This window comes from Haliotis asinina, chromosome 15 (assembly GCF_037392515.1).
Source record: "Haliotis asinina isolate JCU_RB_2024 chromosome 15, JCU_Hal_asi_v2, whole genome shotgun sequence".
NCBI classification, from domain to species: Eukaryota; Metazoa; Mollusca; class Gastropoda; order Lepetellida; family Haliotidae; genus Haliotis; species Haliotis asinina.
In genome coordinates, this window is record NC_090294.1 from 44,752,438 (window position 1) to 44,770,752 (window position 18,315).

General features: G+C 45.0%; 1 protein-coding gene across 6 annotated transcripts in view; it reads left to right on the forward strand.

Moving 5' to 3' along the window:
• LOC137265181 (B-cell linker protein-like) overlaps window positions 1-18,315 on the forward strand; it is a 64,100-nt gene that overhangs the window by 26,194 nt on the left and 19,591 nt on the right. For 3 of the 6 annotated variants that reach the window (XM_067800517.1, XM_067800516.1, XM_067800520.1), the window contains 2 exons: window positions 10,074-10,127; window positions 13,059-13,178. The exons of 1 other annotated variant lie outside the window; for it this stretch is intronic. In XM_067800517.1, coding sequence (XP_067656618.1) covers window positions 10,074-10,127; window positions 13,059-13,178 — 174 coding nt within the window. Of the gene's footprint in view, window positions 1-10,047; window positions 10,128-13,058; window positions 13,179-18,315 lie in introns of all 6 variants that reach the window. 2 more of the 6 variants (XM_067800521.1, XM_067800518.1) reach the window with 2 other exon arrangements.

Genomic DNA, 18,315 nt, shown 5'->3' on the forward strand with positions numbered 1-18,315 from the left:
TTTCTTAGCCGCTACGTACACCAGACCCGCCACGGCGACGATGGCTGCCCACAGGTTTTGACTGAGCCACGTGGCAGTTTTAGCCAGAGCACCCAACAACCACGAGACGATGCTACCCAGGATGCCGGGAAGGGCTTCGGCGGCTTTACCAGCCAGTTTAGCTAGGTGTTCCCCTAGTTTTTTTATCCAGTCTTTAACCCCGCCGGCAGGTGTGGGGGTTCCCCCGCCGCCGGCAGGCCCCACAGGGGTACCCCCTGTCAGTGACACCACCAGGGTTGATATGATGAAACCCAATGCAGTCAGAATGCTGGCGATGGTGATCCCTTGCTCCCGGAACAATATCCGAATCCTGTCTGCTAACGTGGTGTCTCGGTGGAGGACTTGATTGATGGTTTCCCGCACACGGCTGACCTGGGATCTAAGCTTTTCTTTGAAGGAGGATGCTGTCTCCAGCCAGGTCTGCCTTTCATCTTCCAAATTACGTATTCGTTCTTCGATGGTGGCTTTCATAGACTCGTCCTCAGTTTCACCGAGTTTTTTCTTTTCATAGGCGATGTGGTCGTCTATCTCACTCATTTTGGCCGTGCTTTTCCAGAGCTGACCACGAATGGTTTGCATCAACAGGTCCAACCCCCTCAGTTCCTGAAAGGTAATTTCGAGACCCGGGAAGGGCTTGTTCTCGTAGTCGGTCAACACTTTTTTAATATCATAAGTCATGTTTTGATCCGATGGGGCGTCCCTGATGCCTTCCAGACCTTGAACTAACTTCGGAGGAAGCTTAGGTCGCGCGCCACCGTAATATTCTAAGCCTAGTTCATCGCGGATAAAGTCAATCCCATATTTTCTGGCCAATGTTGATAAGGCAAGCGGTTTTCCCGTGCTTTTATGCACGAGATCGGCCTCCGGGCGAGCCTTCAAACGCAGCGGGCCACCCGTATCAACAAAAAACTTGTCATAGTACCTTCCCGGCGCCTTGATGTTGTCTCTATTTTCAACTGCGTTGTAATAACTGTCGACGGCGTCCTTAATGAGTTTGTCATCTAGCGAGAATGAGGTCTCCTGGTCATCATCGAATGCCTGGGCACTATCGCCCGGCATCTCCGTCATATCTATGTCTTCATCCATTAGTATTAAAAATATATTTCATTTATATAACAATGTACGGCAGAAAATTAGATCCTTTCAGAAGATTGAGAGAGCCATTAGGAGCCAGAGCCGTGCGCCAGTCGGTGACCATCACCAACAATCCCAGTAAGATAGACCAGAATCAAACTCTGCTGGTTAGATTTCCAAACCTTGGTGAGAATGACCTCATTGTACCAGGCACTGTTCGACTGGCGTTCAATATCACGTTGACCTCCGACAACGACAAACGCGAGCTAGTGCGGAACGTGGGTCGAGCTATCATCAAGAAAACGACCGTCAAGATCAGCGGTAACGAGGTGCTGAGTATCGACGACAGCGACGTGTTTCACTGCTACGGGGATCTCTGGAAAAGCGAGGGAGAACGAGTCAATGATGTGTACCAGGGCATCAGCAAATCAACCCGGTCGCGCATAGGGTATGCCTTCACGCCAGACCAGCTAGACGAGCTATCGGACGGTGAAAAGGCCATCGCTCGAGCATACGGGAATCGATTCTGCGTGCCGCTCGACTTCGAGTTGCTCACGGGACACGCGCCGTTTTACCAGGCCGCGCTGGGTGATAGGCTCGAATACGAGCTCACGTTTAACGACTATAGCAAAGTAGTGCGTACGCCGAACGGTGATGAGGCCAGTTATGCCATAGACAACATCTCTCTGGAGTTCGACATGGTCACTACATGGCCAGACAGGTTCGAAGCCAGTACTCTGGGAAGATGGCTATCCTGTACGATCGCGTACTGAGGCATAGATCAGTCGTGCGAGATAAGAGCGACACTGTGTGGAATATCAACCTGAACGTGCCGGCGCGATCGATGAAAGGTATCCTGGTCGTCCCCGTGGAGGATTACGAGCCATTCCGGAGGGACAGCGAGAAGTTTTTCAACCCCGAGATTGAAAAGGTGGAAGTGACCATCGAGGGCGTGCCCAACCAGCTATTCAGTCATGGTATGAGACCACACCAGCAGTGGGATGAGATAAAAAAGCTACCAGGGACAGTGGGGGGAGACCCACATTATATAACAAAGGACCTGGACCTCGGCTCCGTGCAGATCGGTGAATACCTGACCACCAAGTACGCCCTATGGTTGGACATGCGATCCACGGATGATGATAAACTGCACGGTAGCGGGCGCCGTATAGATAACGGCAGCGAAGGGATAACCATCCAGATTACTAAGAAGGCTCAACCCGCTGGTAAGTTGAAATTATATCTGTACGTTATTATGGACGCGCAACTTAATATAGACAATGGGAGATTCGTGCAAGCCATCTACTGAGTGGGGGTACCCCCAACTGCCCACTGACCCACACTGCGCCATAGTGTGCGGGCAGACTGGCTGTGGGAAGACCGTTTTCGTCTTGGATATGTTGGAGGGTTACTACAAGGATGTGTTCGATAATATCGTTATCATGTGCCCTACTCTGAGTATGAATAAAACGTACGCGCGACCTTGGGTGATGACGGACCCGGACGTACACAAAATCGACCCTGGAACACGCCTGCAGGACTGGTTGAAAGCTCTTCACGAGAAATTTAAAGGGGAACCGACGCTGTTCATACTGGACGACTGCAGCGCTAATCGTGAGATAACAGAAAAGAGAGACATGCTATCGTACCTGGCCTTCTCCGGCTGGCATGCAAATCACAGCGTCTGGGTGCTAACGCAGAAGTTCAACTCGGTGTTGAAAGACCTCAGGGAGCAGACGCGATGGGTGGCCTTATTTCACTGCAAGGACAGGGATTCGTTTGAGGAGTGTTTGAGAGAGAACGATGTGATGAGCAAATTAGAACGGGAACGGGTGAAGAAACAGCTCGCTGAAACTAAACACGCTAAGCTCGTGCTCAAGACCGACCAACCAGTAGCATATAGGGTGTGCTAAAGCTAAGCAAAGCTAAGCTAAAGCTAAGCAAAGCTAAGCAAAGCTAAGCAAAGCTAAGCTAAAGCTAAGCAAATGCCAAGTATAACTATGATATTTGAAGTGTTTGTCGTGTGCAACTTAACCTTCATTTCTCAGTGTTTTTTCTGCATCGGGTATTATATAGTTAAAACTAAATCTTACTTGTTATATTATAAGATGGAGTGTGAGGAATTGCTCGAACAATTGTCTGGGGGTGTGGGGGAGACCCCCACTGATGATAAGCGAGAGAAACTGGTGGCGTTGGCTGTTGGTGGCAAAGCCAAACATTACTTTGGAGACTACACTACGGATAAAATTCACAAAATGTCAGCCGAAGAAATCGATAAGCTGTACGCTAGATACGAGTCCCGGCTCGGAGCAGAAATGACAAAGACAATAGGATCGGCTATGACCCAGATATACACCGGTATTGTGTCATACTTCCTTCCCATTCCACCAGAGCGCCGACTTTACCTGTGGGAGGACCTCGAGAAAGACCCTTTTATCGAACACGCCGTGAGCTCTATCAGCTGCGGGCTGTACCACAAATATGGTATGTTGTTGGCTTCAGTGACGGCGGCGATTATCACGGCAAAGCATTGTCAATTTGAGAGAAAAAATAATAATAATAGTATAGATGGATGCCAGGGAGGAGGAAACCCCAGTGGTGGTACCCCCCACACCCCCAACAGTGAGGGAAGTGACCCCTTCACAGGAGACCAGGGAACCAATGAGGGAAGTGACCAGACAGAAGAATCCTAAGAGAGTAGCTGCCGGTAAAAAACGGTGGTGTAACCAACATAAAATTATTACAGTGACCAACCCCCGACTGTTGTTGGTTGTAGGCGTAACTGCTGCCTTGGCTATCTCGTGGTTATATACACGTGAGGGAAACCCTCACCGTGAGGTGGTACCTGAGGTGGTAACCCCCACTGTTGGGGGTGTTGGGGGTACCCCCACTGTCGACCCGCATATCATGTTATAATTTAAAATATTTTTATATATACATAATGTCTGAGGGGAAAACGTTCGTCAACGACGCATACCACGCCACAGTGGTCGCCAGTCTAGCAGTAGGGTACGCTCGGTTGACTAAAATGGTGCTTAAACAACCAACTATCAAGCTAGATTTCAACCTGCAGGATATGGGTATGCTCATAATGAACCTTGGTATGGCGATGGCCACAAAAGACATCCTTGTAAAACAAGGGATCATACCTGATAATATAATGAAATAAATATAGGATGGCCACGATAGCTATGATGGTCGGTGGGGCGTTAGTGAATGCCCTGGCATTTTCCGGGAGTAATTTCCTCTTCTCGAAACTACGAGATGATCACGCGGCTGAAATACAGGAAGAAAGGAAGCGGCACGATCTCGCTACTGAGAACTTACAAAAGGCACAGGCCGAGTACGCTAAAAAACGCCTCCAGAGGATCGATTTTATTAACGAACAACTCCAGCGTGAAAACCATGCCGTTCAAACATTCAACGATGTCGATGAAGTAATGAAAGAATACTACCTACTAACTGGTAAACGATTGGAACCGCTCAATAAACCCACACTCGCTCAGTACTACACACCATCCAAGGGACAAATGAATCGTGAACTGGGCTTCATAGTGTTGGGTATAGCAGCTACTGCGTTGGTTGCGAAGCAATTAAATTAAATACCTATATAAGTAAACATGAGACCCGCTCCATACCGATGTGAATACATACTTATGGGGAAGACCGAGGTCTGTGGTAGGAAATGCAGGAATCAGGGGTTCTGTTGTTTCCATATGGGAAGTCCTAACTACACGTGTTCTGTGTGTGGTATCGGGGTTAAAGGACACTACTGTCTATGTAAAGCTCACGGAGCGAACGTAGTCAGACATCAACTCATATACGAGAATAAAAAGGACTACATAAAAGAACGTAGGTGACTGCTCAAGATAGACTCCAAATAAATGTTTTATCAAGGGTTACCTCCCTTTACTGTGACCCAATTAGACATTGGTTATGTTAGGTGTAAACACTATGACTACTGTGCGCGAGCTCAAGCAGGTCGCAAAACAGAGAGGTGTGATCGGGTATTCTAGAATGCGGAAGTCAGCATTGTTGAGATTACTAGGTTTAGAAGCCCCTCCTACGGTAAAACAATTAAAAGCTCAAGCAAAACAGCTTGAATACACGGGTTATTCAAACCTGGGGAGAGCCGGGTTAGTCGCATTGTTATCACATACCCCAGTGGTGGTGCCTACAGTAAAACAACTGAAAGTCGAGGCACGCGATTTGGGTTTAGGCGGGTATTCCCGTATGAGAAAACCACAGCTTGTACAATTATTACGACAGAATAGAGCTCTTGACCTACAGTTCGTGCGCACTGAGCGAGCTGTAGGCAACTATTTGAGAGGTTGGCGCATGCACGTTGATAGAAACATAGACATTACAGATATCAAGCCTCTGATAGCTGATAAGGTCAACCAGGAACTAAATAACCTAGGAAGTATCAAGTTTCAGATCACAGTGAAAATGTCGCTCGATAAGCAGGTTGGGGGCCCCACAGGGGCCACTGAGTATGTTCAGCCTTACTTCCGAGGTAAACAAGAGGTCGTCACACATACAGAGACCATTGACGCATCAATCGATACCAGTTTTCAGCAGATACGAGAATACTTAGAACACTACACACACTTGGGGTCCGGGTGGGCTGTAGATAAAATCGATAATGTCTATCTAGACATAGCTAACTACGTGCCGTTCAGAGGCGGGTCATACCTAGCCTTGCCCCCCTACTATAGGAACAAACATGCCATAGTAAACGTTAAGAATAGAGGAAACGATTGCCTGAGGTTAGCTATCAGGTCAGCCTTATTTCCAGCTGACACTAATCCGAACAGGTCTTCTAATTATCCTCAGGATGATGGGCTCAACTGGGATGGTATAGATGAACCCACCCCCATATCCCAGATCACTAAAGTAGAAAAACAGAATAATCTGGCTATAAATGTCTTTGGGCACGAAGGTAACACAACAATAGTACACAGGGTCAGCCCGGTGAAGGATCACCAAGTTATCAATATATTCATGATCCAGCGAGGTGACAAGTATCACTACACATGGATAAAACACTTTAGCAGGCTGTTGTATGATTAATCGGCACACAGAGAAAAGACCCACTTCTGTGAACGATGCCTACATGGCTTCACACGAGCTGATTTATTAGAATCCCACCGGGATGATTGTCAAGGTGTGGGGCAGACGGCCATACGAGTCGACATGCCTAAGGAAGGTGATAATATCCTAAAATTCGGTAACCACAAGAACCAAATGTCTGTGCCTTATATCATATACGCCGACTTCGAAGCCTTAGTTGTGGGGGATACCCCCACACCCCCCAGTGGTGCCTTCACCCACAAAACACAAGAGCATAAAGCCTGTTCGTTTGGATACATTGTCGTCCGTTGTGACGGGGAAACGAAAGCTCCGGTAGTGTATAGGGGCCCTGACGCGGCTGAAAGGTTTCTAAAGTGTTTGCAGGAGGAAGAAAAAATTATTAGGAATGCATTGTATAGAATCGCTCCCATGCGTATGACCCGAGTCGACAGGCTAGCTCACGCTAGTAGCACTAACTGTCACGTGTGTGACTCACCACTTAACGGTGATTCGGTGAGAGATCACTGCCACATAACTGGTAAGTATAGAGGCGCCGCTCACAGCGCGTGCAACCTCAAGCTTAAAATCAACCCTAAGACAATAAACATCCCCGTTGTCTTTCACAACTTGAGAGGGTACGACTCACACTTGATCATGCAGGCCATCGCGAAAATCGATGGTAATATAACGTGCATCCCCAACAACATGGAGAGATACATCTCCTTCAGCTTAAACGGACTTAGGTTCATTGACTCGTTTCAGTTCCTCCTGTCGTCACTCGACAGTCTGGTCAAGGCCAACAATACCTTCCCTATCACCGATCGATACACAGACGCCGAGACTAGACCCCTGCTTATGAGGAAGGGTGTGTACCCCTTTGAGTACATGGATAGTTGGGCCAAGTTCACCGAGACCAGACTACCCCCTATTGACTGCTTTTATAGCAAGCTGAATGAGGCGTCCGTCTCACGAGATGATTACTCGCACGCGACTAACGTATGGAATAAACTGGGTTGTAAGAACCTGGGTGATTATTATTATTGGTATTACACCATCCCAGGTCTGTCGTGGGACGCCTTGCTTAAAAAGACCGGAGTTAATTTGGAATTGCTCACAGATTACGACATGCACCTATTCATTGAGAAAGGCTTGCGAGGTGGGATTTCCATGGCATCCAAACGATACGCGAAAGCAAATAATCAATACGTGAAAGGTTACGATCCTAACAAGCCAACCAATCACATTCTCTACCTCGACGCAAACAACCTGTACGGCTGGGCCATGAGCCAGTATCTACCTACAGGGGGATTCGAATGGGTACCCCACATTGATGTTATGGGGGTTGCACCAGATTCGAACAAAGGGTATATCCTCGAGGTTGACTTAGAGTATACCAAGGAATTACACACATCGCACAACAGCTACCCCCTGGCCCCCGAACGTATGAGAGTTAACCCAGACTGGATGTCTGAGTACCAACATAACTTGTTAGGTGGGCGTGTGACAGACGTTGAAAAACTCGTGCCTAACTTAATGAATAAGACCAAGTACATCGTTCACTATCGCAACCTACAGCTGTACCTGTCGTTGGGTATGAGGCTGACCAAAATACACAGGGTGCTCATGTTCGACCAGAGCCCATGGATGGAGCCCTACATCAGAATGAACACAGACCTACGAAAAAAAGCCACCAGTGATTTTGAGAAAAATCTCTACAAGCTCATGAACAACTCGGTGTTTGGTAAGACTATGGAGAACCTGAGGAAACGCGTGACCGTGAAGCTGGTTCGGTCGAGTGAGGAAGACAAGCTCAGGAGATTGATAGCCAGTCCGGCATTCAACTGTAGTAAGATATTCACAGACAACCTGGTTGCCCTACACATGAAGAAAAGCCACATAAAATTCAACCGGCCTGTTTACGTGGGGATGAGCATCCTCGATTTATCCAAACACCTGATGTACGACTTTTACTACAACGAGCTCAAGAAACAGTACGGCGACAGGTGTGAAGTGCTGTACACTGACACGGATTCCCTGCTGATGGAGATTCGAACCGAGGACGTTTACGAGGACATGAAAAAACACCTCGATTTATACGACACCAGCGACTACCCTAAGACCCATGCCATACACAGTACGGTAAATAAAAAGGTCCTAGGTAAGATGAAGGACGAGTGTGCTGGCACGCCCATAGCCGAGTACATAGGTTTGAGACCTAAGATGTACTCCATACTGAAAGCCGACAATAGTGAGATCCGGAAGGCTAAGGGGGTTAAGAAGTATGTGGTGAAACAACACATCAAACACGCCAGATTCAAGGAAGCCCTGTTCAAGACCCGTACCTTTAGGCATAAAATGAACACACTTAGAAGTGATGGACATAAGATATACGGACTGACTATAAACAAGACGTCCCTGTCGCCTATGGACACGAAACGTTGGATAGCTATTGATGGGATAAACACATACGCGTATGGACATGAAAAAATTTGAGGCTATTTACTACAGCCCGCGTGGGTACTGGAAAGGAGCTAGCGCAGTAGATAAGCTAGCTAAAATAGCGCGAGTACCCCCGGAGGAAGCCAAAGCGTGGCTTGAAAAACAAGCCCTGTGGCAGATCTATTTGCCGGCACCACGCTACGTGCCTAGAAGGAGGTTCGGTATTAACATACCTAATAGCGTTCACCAGGCAGACCTACTGTTCCTACCCCACGACAAGAGGTACAAGTATGCCTTAACCGTAGTGGACGTAGCCAGTCGTTACAAGGAAGCCGAACCCTTGACCACGAAAGATTCGGCCCAGGTAGCCAGAGGATTCGAACGCATATACAAACGCAGCCCGCTGACGTGGCCAACAGAGCTGCAAGTTGACCCCGGACGGGAGTTCATGGGTGCCGTGTCACAACTGCTAGCCAAACACGATACAAAGGTCAGGCGTGGCACGGCCGGAGCCCATCGCAGCCAAGCCATAGTTGAGAGATTTAATAGGACTTTGGCTGAGCGCTTGTTCGGCCATCAGTATGCTAGGGAGATGGTCACCCCTGGAAAACGATCGACTGAATGGGTCACGAGGTTACCCAAGGTGGTGTCGGCAATCAACCATGAAGTCACCCGTCTCACCGGTAAGAAACCGGCAGACGCTATCAAACTAAAATCAATAGTTGCAGAGTCGGCCGCTCCATTGCGTGGGAAGGAGAAACAGATACCAGATAGGGCCCTAGTGAGGTATCTATACCAGCCGGGGGAACACGAGGGTGATAGCCGTAAGCGGGCCACCGATCCTATATGGTCAGTCAAAACTTACAACATAGATAAAGTGGATATGAAAGCCGACGAACCTAACTTATACTACTTGAGGGATGGGCCGGGTAGGGGGTTTGTAAGAGAAGAATTATTGATCGTACCGTACGGCACAGTGTTACCTCCAACACACGTTAAGTAGTAGGGGTAATAGTAGCAAGAGCTAAGGACCCAACCAAAGCCTTATTTAGTAAATAAGGCTTTGTAGAGACTTTTCTTGAAAGTGTTTTAAAACCCCCATTGTTACTACGTTAAGTAGTAGGGGTAATAGTAGCAAGAGCTAAGGACCCAACCAAAGCCTTATTTAGTAAATAAGGCTTTGTAGAGACTTTTCTTGAAAGTGTTTTAAAACCCCCATTGTATATACTACTGCAATGCTCAGTAGATTGTTCACAGACTGACATCATATAGCTGGAATATTGGTTAGTGATATGTTAAATAACAAACCGATGAAACATGATCTTTGCTTTCTTTTATATTTAGCATGTGTAGCATGCAAGCTTGGAAAAAGCAGCCTGTTAAAATTTTTTGCTTATGCAGCACTTTTCACAACTCACTTAGCCCAGTGTATGAACTGCATGTTTCAGGAATCAGATGAAGATGTCAATTATGAAGAACCATCAGCCCAAACTGAGCAGAGTGTAAGTTAAGGGCCAGTAGTACCACAGTGTAACCAGTCTCCTGAATACAAATTGTATGGATGACTACAGTGAAGGACATTCATCAAGCCAGCAGTGTATTGTGTTGGTCAAATATTTTGCATATTTGATCAAGGGGATTGATGATCAGTGCCCAAGGGGTGATGATCAAATGACCAAAGGGATGATGATCACATAGCCATGGGGGTGATGATCAAGTGACCAAGAGGGTGATGATCAGATGACCAAAGGGGTAATGATCAGGTGACCAAGGGGTGATGATCAGGTGACCAAGGGGTGATGATCAGATGACCAAAGGGTGATGATCAGATGATCAAAGGGGTGATGATTAGATGACAAAAGAGTGATGATCAGGTGACCTAAGGGTGATGATCAGGTGACCAAGGGGTGATGATCCGGTGACAAAGGGGTGATGATCAGGTGACCAAGGGGGTGATGATCAAATGACCCAGTGGGTGATGAGATGACCAAGAGGTAATGATCAGGTGACCAAGGGGTGATGATAAGATGACCAAAAGGGTGATGATCAGGTGAGCAAGGGGTGATGATCAGGTGACCAAGGGGTGATGATCAGGTGACCAAGGGGTGATGATCAGATGACCAAAAGGGTGATGATCAGGTGAGCAAGGGATGATGATCAGGTGAGCAAGGGGTGATGATAAGATGACCAAAAGGGTGATGATCAGGTGAGCAAGGGGTGATGATCAGGTGTCCAAGGGGTGATGATGAGATGACCAAGGGGTGATGATCAGGTGAGCAAGGGGTGATGATAAGATGACCAAAAGGGTGATGATCAGGTGACCAAGGGGTAATGATCAGGTGAGCAAGGGGTGATGATCAGGTGAGCAAGGGGTGATGATCAGGTGAGCAAGGGGTGATGATCAGGTGACCAAGGGGTGATGATCAGGTGACCAAGGGGTGATGATGAGATGACCAAGGGGTGATGATCAGGTGACCAAGGGGTGATGAGCAGATGACCAAAAGGGTGATGATCAGGTGACCAAGGGGTGATGATCAGGTGAGCAAGGGGTGATGAGCAGGTGACCAAGGGGTGATGATCAGGTGAGCAAGGGGTGATGATCAGGTGACCAAGGGGTGATGATCAGGTGACCAAGGGGTGATGATCAGGTGAGCAAGGGGTGATGATCAGGTGAGCAAGGGGTGATGAGCAGGTGACCAAGGGGTGATGATCAGGTGAGCAAGGGGTGATGATCAGGTGACCAAGGGGTGATGATCAGGTGACCAAGGGGTGATGATCAGGTGAGCAAGGGGTGATGATCAGGTGACCAAGGGGTTGATGACACTGTTCTGGATGTGTCATGCTTCCTGTGTGTCAGTATGTCAGGGTGGTCACTACAATGATGTGTGTCAACAAAATGGTGTGGGAAGTCTGCGGAATAGTTTCTAAATTTTGCTAGCCAGTGTTTGAATGTAGAAGCTAAGTATTTACTTTGACTATTTGTTAAGAGTGTCACACACTGGGCTTTGGTGTTAAAATCATTTGTGTTTTTAGACACTTTAATGGTAATCTACAAGGTATCACCATTTGTCACTGCCCATCCCTTTCCATAATCTGAGAGAAGAGTCATCCCAACCAATGACACTGATATCTTGCTATGTGTTCTCACTGGGTCAAAATGGCTGAAAAAACAACCGCTAGTTATTAAATTTGCACCTCTAATTTGCACACTTATGTCATTGAGGTATGACATACATACTGTAATGTTATAAGCTATGTGATGGATGAAGGGATAAATGGATGTATGTATTGTTGGTGTGCTTCTTCATGATCACAGCTATGCTAACACTGTCATGATGCTTGAAGTAGTATAATAGTCGCATATCACTCTCACAGTTGTTACTTGCTAAATACATGTAGTATTAATCGTCACATCACCATTTTATTGTTGATTGTTCTGCACATCTTGACCATGAAAACCTCCATGCACATGCTTGTCAATCTGTTTTTGTCACGTTGATTGTCATGCTCAATTGTCTTTAATGATTATGTTATGATTGTGATAATTATATATGTTGTCATGTTTATGGAGCTATATATTGTTGCTTTGATGGAGCTTTATAGTTTTAATTATTGATTGTCCTGTGATTACACTTCTCACCTGGTGGATTTCCACTAGGGTCACAATCGTCATACTCACATGTGTCATTGATTGTCATTGTCATACCTGTCATGCTGATATGTGTCATTGTCATTCATGTCAAAGCCATTGTCATGCCTAACTGTGTCATTGATTGTCGTTGTCATTCTTGTCATACTCACCAGTGTCATTGTCATACCTGTCACACTCAGCTTTTTCATTATCATTGTCATACCTATCACAGCCATTGTCATGGTCACCTGTGTCATGGATTGTCATTGTCATACCTATCATGCTCACCTGTGTGATTGTCATACCAGTCATGTCTACTTGTGTTATTGTCCTTCGCATATGTCATAGCCATTGTCATACTCACCAGTGTCATTACCTGTCATTGTCATTGTCATGTTCAACTGTGTCATTGTCACACATGTCATGCATGTGTCATTGCCATTGTCATATTTGTCATAGCCATTGTCATACTCACCTGTCATTTTTATTGTCATACCCGTCATGCTTACTTGTGTCATTGTCATACCTTTTATAGTCATGGTCATCTAAATTGTCGTACATGTGCCATTGCCATTTTCATACCTGTCATCTCAGAAAAGACACATCCATTTCATCATAAGTCATACATTGTCCATTTCATCTCAAGACACATTTTGTCCACTTTATTTCAGGACACACATGTCCATTAAATCCCAGAACATACTGAAATAACTGAACAAGGGTATGATGTATGTCCAGTGATTCATCCTATCATGTCCAAATCTGTATCCTTGTACATTTCACTGTATTTGACAACTTTCAGATACAACAGGAGATTTATGATGACTTTACGGAGGACACAGATGAATTCCCCCCACCCCCCTCATCCCCACCCCTGCCCCCACCCCCTTCTAGGTCAACTCGTCCACTACCAGTGCCACAGGTACAGTCTGCACAGCTGTTATTGTGTTTCTCCCTCATCTTGTGCATGTATTGCCTTAATAGTAGGTACTGGCCCACCAAAGGGAAGTAACTCCTTGCACATTTTGTTTTGATGGTTTGTGTTCAAGATACTTCCCTTTTGCTCTTGCCTGGAATGGTGGATTGGGATTTTGTTAATTTCATGGTTTTCATATTTGTTTTTGACTGCATGATTCTCTCATGGTTTTAAGAATATATTTATATATATTTCCTTCATCTTCTGTTTGTGGTGGATAATTTCATGTTCATGATTTCCTATGTAAGTAAGCCAAATGTGATATGGGTGGGTATATCGACATTGGCAAAAGCTGTCCTAGCAGGCTACAGTCTGTTTGATTTTATTTGAGACCGATGAATTGCTCACTAACACAAAATCTAATAATTGCTACAAAACCAAATTTTGCACACCCACGTGAAATGGACATACCAACTCTGATGATGTGTCTCATAATTTGGGACACCCAAATAAAAAAGGTGTTTAACAAACGATCATCATTATCTTGTCACCTTTCGCTATTTTGTACGCGGGGGGCCTCTTGCTGGTAGAACAGTCTGGTAGAACAGTCAGGTGGGCAAGGTGCACATGTGAAATTGACACGTGTGATTTGCTCGGCACACCAGACATTCGTGATTGCAGTACCTGAAACAATGAGATTATCACATGACGCTAAGTCAATTATTTGCAAAGTTTTAACTTTTTTAAAAACAAAGGTGAAAGGGGCAGGCCTCAATATGCACTAAGTATCATTTACGAACTGCACATGCTGTTGGGATGACGGAAGGAAAGTTAAAAACTATCTTGAAAAACTGTACCAATTCAACCTGCATGGACACAACTGAGGGGACCGTCTCAAAACACACATGATGTGAGAAAGTCGATTCATTTCAACAACAGCTGGTTAGAAACGCCATTAAGTCTCTATATGAACAAAATACCTTTGTCTCTCTGCATATTCTGAAAAAGCATATGGAGACAAATCGTTCTTTGGTCATTTCAAAATATCAGTTAAAAAAGTAGGCTCAGAAAATAGATGTGCACTGTGCGAGAGGTCTGATATTGTTTAACTAAGAAACCAGTACTTACGCACAATTAGAAAGAAACGTACAGAGGGTTACGAGCTTTTATATTTGGACAAAACATGGGTAAATGCTTCCAATACCACAGGGACACAATGGTTTGCTAGCTCCCCTTCAGAGTCCTGTGCCAGAAAATTACCACTTGGCAAGGGAGAGCGACTGATTGTGCTCCATGCTGGTTGCAAGAGTCGGGGATTCCTACCTGGCTGCTCCCTAGTCTTCAAAGCAAAATCTAAATTCAAATCAGCGTATGGTTTTCTTAGAATGGGTACAAAATCAATTGGTACCAGCACTGCCCCCCAAAAGTCTGATTGCCATTGATAACGCTCCATATCATGGCGTTCAAGTACCTAATACAAAGGCCCCAACATCTAACAGTAAGAAGGGGGACATGATAGAATGGTTGTAAAACAAAGCAATATCGTATCCAGAAAAAGCAAGCAAACCTGTTCTGTATGACATCATAAAGTCAAATAAAAGCACACCTGTCTTTAAGGTTCATGAGTACCTTACAGAACATGGTCATTAAACCCAATAGAACTCATTTGGGGCATCAGGAAATCGGATGTTGGCAGGCAAAATATAACATTAAAACTTCGGGATGTACAAATGATTGTTGAACAGTCAATAGACACCATCACATGGAAACATGGCAAAAGTGCGTTTAGAAAGTTGAGAATGAAATAGAAAGACATTGTTGGGAACAAAGTGGACTGGACCATGCCACCATCTAGCCAGTTGTCATCAGGGTAGACTCTGACGACAGTGACACCGATTCGGACAACAGCGTCTTCTGAAAGTGGCAACACTGACTCCCATTGAACATCTCAAGATAACAGCTTTTGAGATGACCCCATCTTCACAACACATGCTTGTTGATTACCTGGCTGTTCTACCAGCAAGTGCCCCACCTTGTACAAAATAGCAGTTGACAAAGAAAATGATGATCGTTTGTTAAACAACTTTTTTATTTGGGTGTCCCAAATTATGAGACACATCATCAGAGTTGGTCTGTTGATTTCATGTGGCTGTGCAAAATTGGAATCTCAAATGGAATCAAACGGACTGTAAATCATAACTAATTCCTACTCTGAATTTCTAACACCCCTGCAGACTTGGTTGACACTTGTCATTGTGTCCCATTTGGGTAGATAATGCTCATATTGTTGATCACATGATTGTGTGGACCAGATTGATTATTTACAGACTGCTGTCATATTGTTAGAACATTGCAGAACGAGGTGTTTAAGAGTAATCAAATCAAATAAAAAATAAACTTAAGTGTGAGAATACTGTATATTCCAAATCTACTCTGAAGATGGTATAGTGGACACACTTTGCATCTTTGAATGTACATATATAGAACTTAATGAGTCTTTAATACAAAAATCATTGTTGCAGAAATTGAAAATTTTCAAACTGAAATAATATGACTTTCCACATTTTTCTGGTTCCTCAGATGATATTCTCCTTTTGATCCATGTTTTATGTAAGTGCCATGAAATGAAATGGTAATTTTATGCCAGCTCATCATAATTGGTACTTTATTTGACATCAAACTATGAATAGATTGCAATTGCTGAGTGTCCGATAGCAATTAAATGATGGTAGAAATTTAAAACTGTTGATGCATTGATAGTATTTGTGATTATCGATAGTTTAGTAATTGACTCCTGTTGATAAATGTGCTGTGCAAAATGTACTCTCATGTGCACTTGAAGTAAAATATTTGCTGATGTGGTGTTAACAATATTTTACTCTCTCACTCCAAATCTGCAAAGAGTAAACCTCTTGGATGGTGATAGGTGGAACAGACATTTAGGATTTGCTCACTAAGACAAATTAGAATAGTAGGCATGATAAAATGGTGTCAGACAAGGTGCTATGTTCCACTTTTGTTTCTTTCAAGGCATTGTTTACGGTATGTTGATGAAGAATAATAGGATGTTGTTGTCTCTTGCAGACCTGAGTTTATTGAGCATGGTTCTCGTTGATGTTGACAAATCTTCCGACCATTTCTGCAGCATGAAACAGATGATTGTGTCTGTGTCTGTGTCTGTGTCTGTGTATGTGTATGTGTATGTGTATGTGTATGTGTATGTGTATGTGTATGTGTATGTGTATGTGTCTGTGTCTGTGTATGTGTATGTGTCTGTGTCTGTGTCTGTGTGTCTGTGTTTGTGTCTCTGTTTGTGTCTAGACCTTCTAATCTCAACAGTCAAGCTATTACCTGGGATGAATACTGTTTTGTTGTTCTGAACATTGACTAATAGTGCTTTGAAAGTCAGATCAATGCTTCATTTGGACTAAATCTGTCTTAAAAGTCAGACCAATGCTTCATTTGAACTAATCCTATCTTGAAAGTCAGACCAAATCTTCTATTGGACTAATCCTGTCTTGAAAGTCAAACCAATGTTGCACATTTTAACTAAATGTGTCTTGAAAGTCAGACCAATGCAGCCTTTGGACAAAATCTGTCTTGAAAGTCAGACCAATACTGCCTTTGGACAAAATCTGTCCTGATAGTCAGCCCAGAGCTGCCTTTGGACTAAATCTGTCCTGATAGTCAGCCCAGTGCTGCCTTTGGACTAAATCTGTCTGATAGTCAGCCAAATTCTGAATTGGGACAAGAGTATCATGGTCAATACTGACATTCAGAATTAGCTAAATACAAACTATCCAGTTGAGTCAGCCTATTACTATCCCCTCTTTCAGCTACAGCACTCAGTCTAACAGTCACTGCAATCACAAGATATCTATGTTTAACTTGCCATCACCTGCTTGTCTGTCAGTAAATATACATATGGAAATTAATTAAGCAACACCAAATTCAAAGACACATAAAAACTTAACAAAGTTTAACGAAGTAATTTTGATGATTGATTATTCAATTTTGATGTATTGACATACAGCATGAGCTTTTCATGGGTTGATATGACGCGCGTGAAGCTTGCACAGCGCACGTGCATTGCTTTAACCTCAACTTTCGAAAAATGCACTTTTTCCCTGGGGTGTTTACAAGCGCAGGTTGTCGATTGCATTCGGTTTTTCATTCATTTCAATGTCATGGCACGTAGGAAATTATCAGAGGCCACTCGTTGGCAAATAATCGGCATGAGGAATGCTGGTATGTCTCTAAGACAAATCGGGACTCAAATCGGACGACATCATTCCATAATTTCAAAACTTTTGAAAAAATACCGGGCCACTAATGAAGTTAAAGACCTGCCTAGACCAGGAAGACCCAGGAAGACCACAGTCCGGGAGGACAGAGCTTTACTGAGACTTGTACGGCGCAGGTCCTTCGACTCAAGCTCTCGGTTGGGACAGGAGTGGCTTCCAGGGAGACCCATCTCGAACAGGACTGTTCGGAATCGTCTGAAAGCTGCAGGATACCGGGCAAGGAGGCCAATCAAGCGACCCAGACTGTCTCCAGCCCATAAGGCAGCCCGACTGGCCTGGTGTAATGACCGTTTGCACTGGAACATTGCCTCTTGGAGGAAGGTCCATTTCTCAGATGAGAGCCGGTTCTTGCTGCACATGGTGGACGGTCGTACTCGGGTCTGGAGGCAGAGGAACACAGCAATGGCTCCACGGAACATCCAGGAGACTGTGGCCTTTGGGGGAGGTTCCGTTATGGTATGGGGGTGCATTTCCATGAACTGCAAGTTGGATATCATTACCATCCGTGGCAACCTTAACGGTGTTCGTTACCAACAGGAGGTTCTTGACAGGGCTGTGGTACCTCATTTTGAGAACCATCCTCTGGCAACGAGACCCATATTTATGGACGACAATGCTAGACCTCACAGGGCGCATGCTGTAAATGATTTTTTGCGGCAAAATGCAATTGACAGAATTCCATGGCCTGCCATGAGCCCTGACCTCAACCCCATTGAACATTTGTGGGACTTTATTGGCCGTCGTGTGAGGCAGAGAGACCCACCAGTCCATAATCTCAACGAATTGACGGCTGCCCTGCATGAGGAGTGGAACAGGATCCCCCAGAATCAGATCCGGAG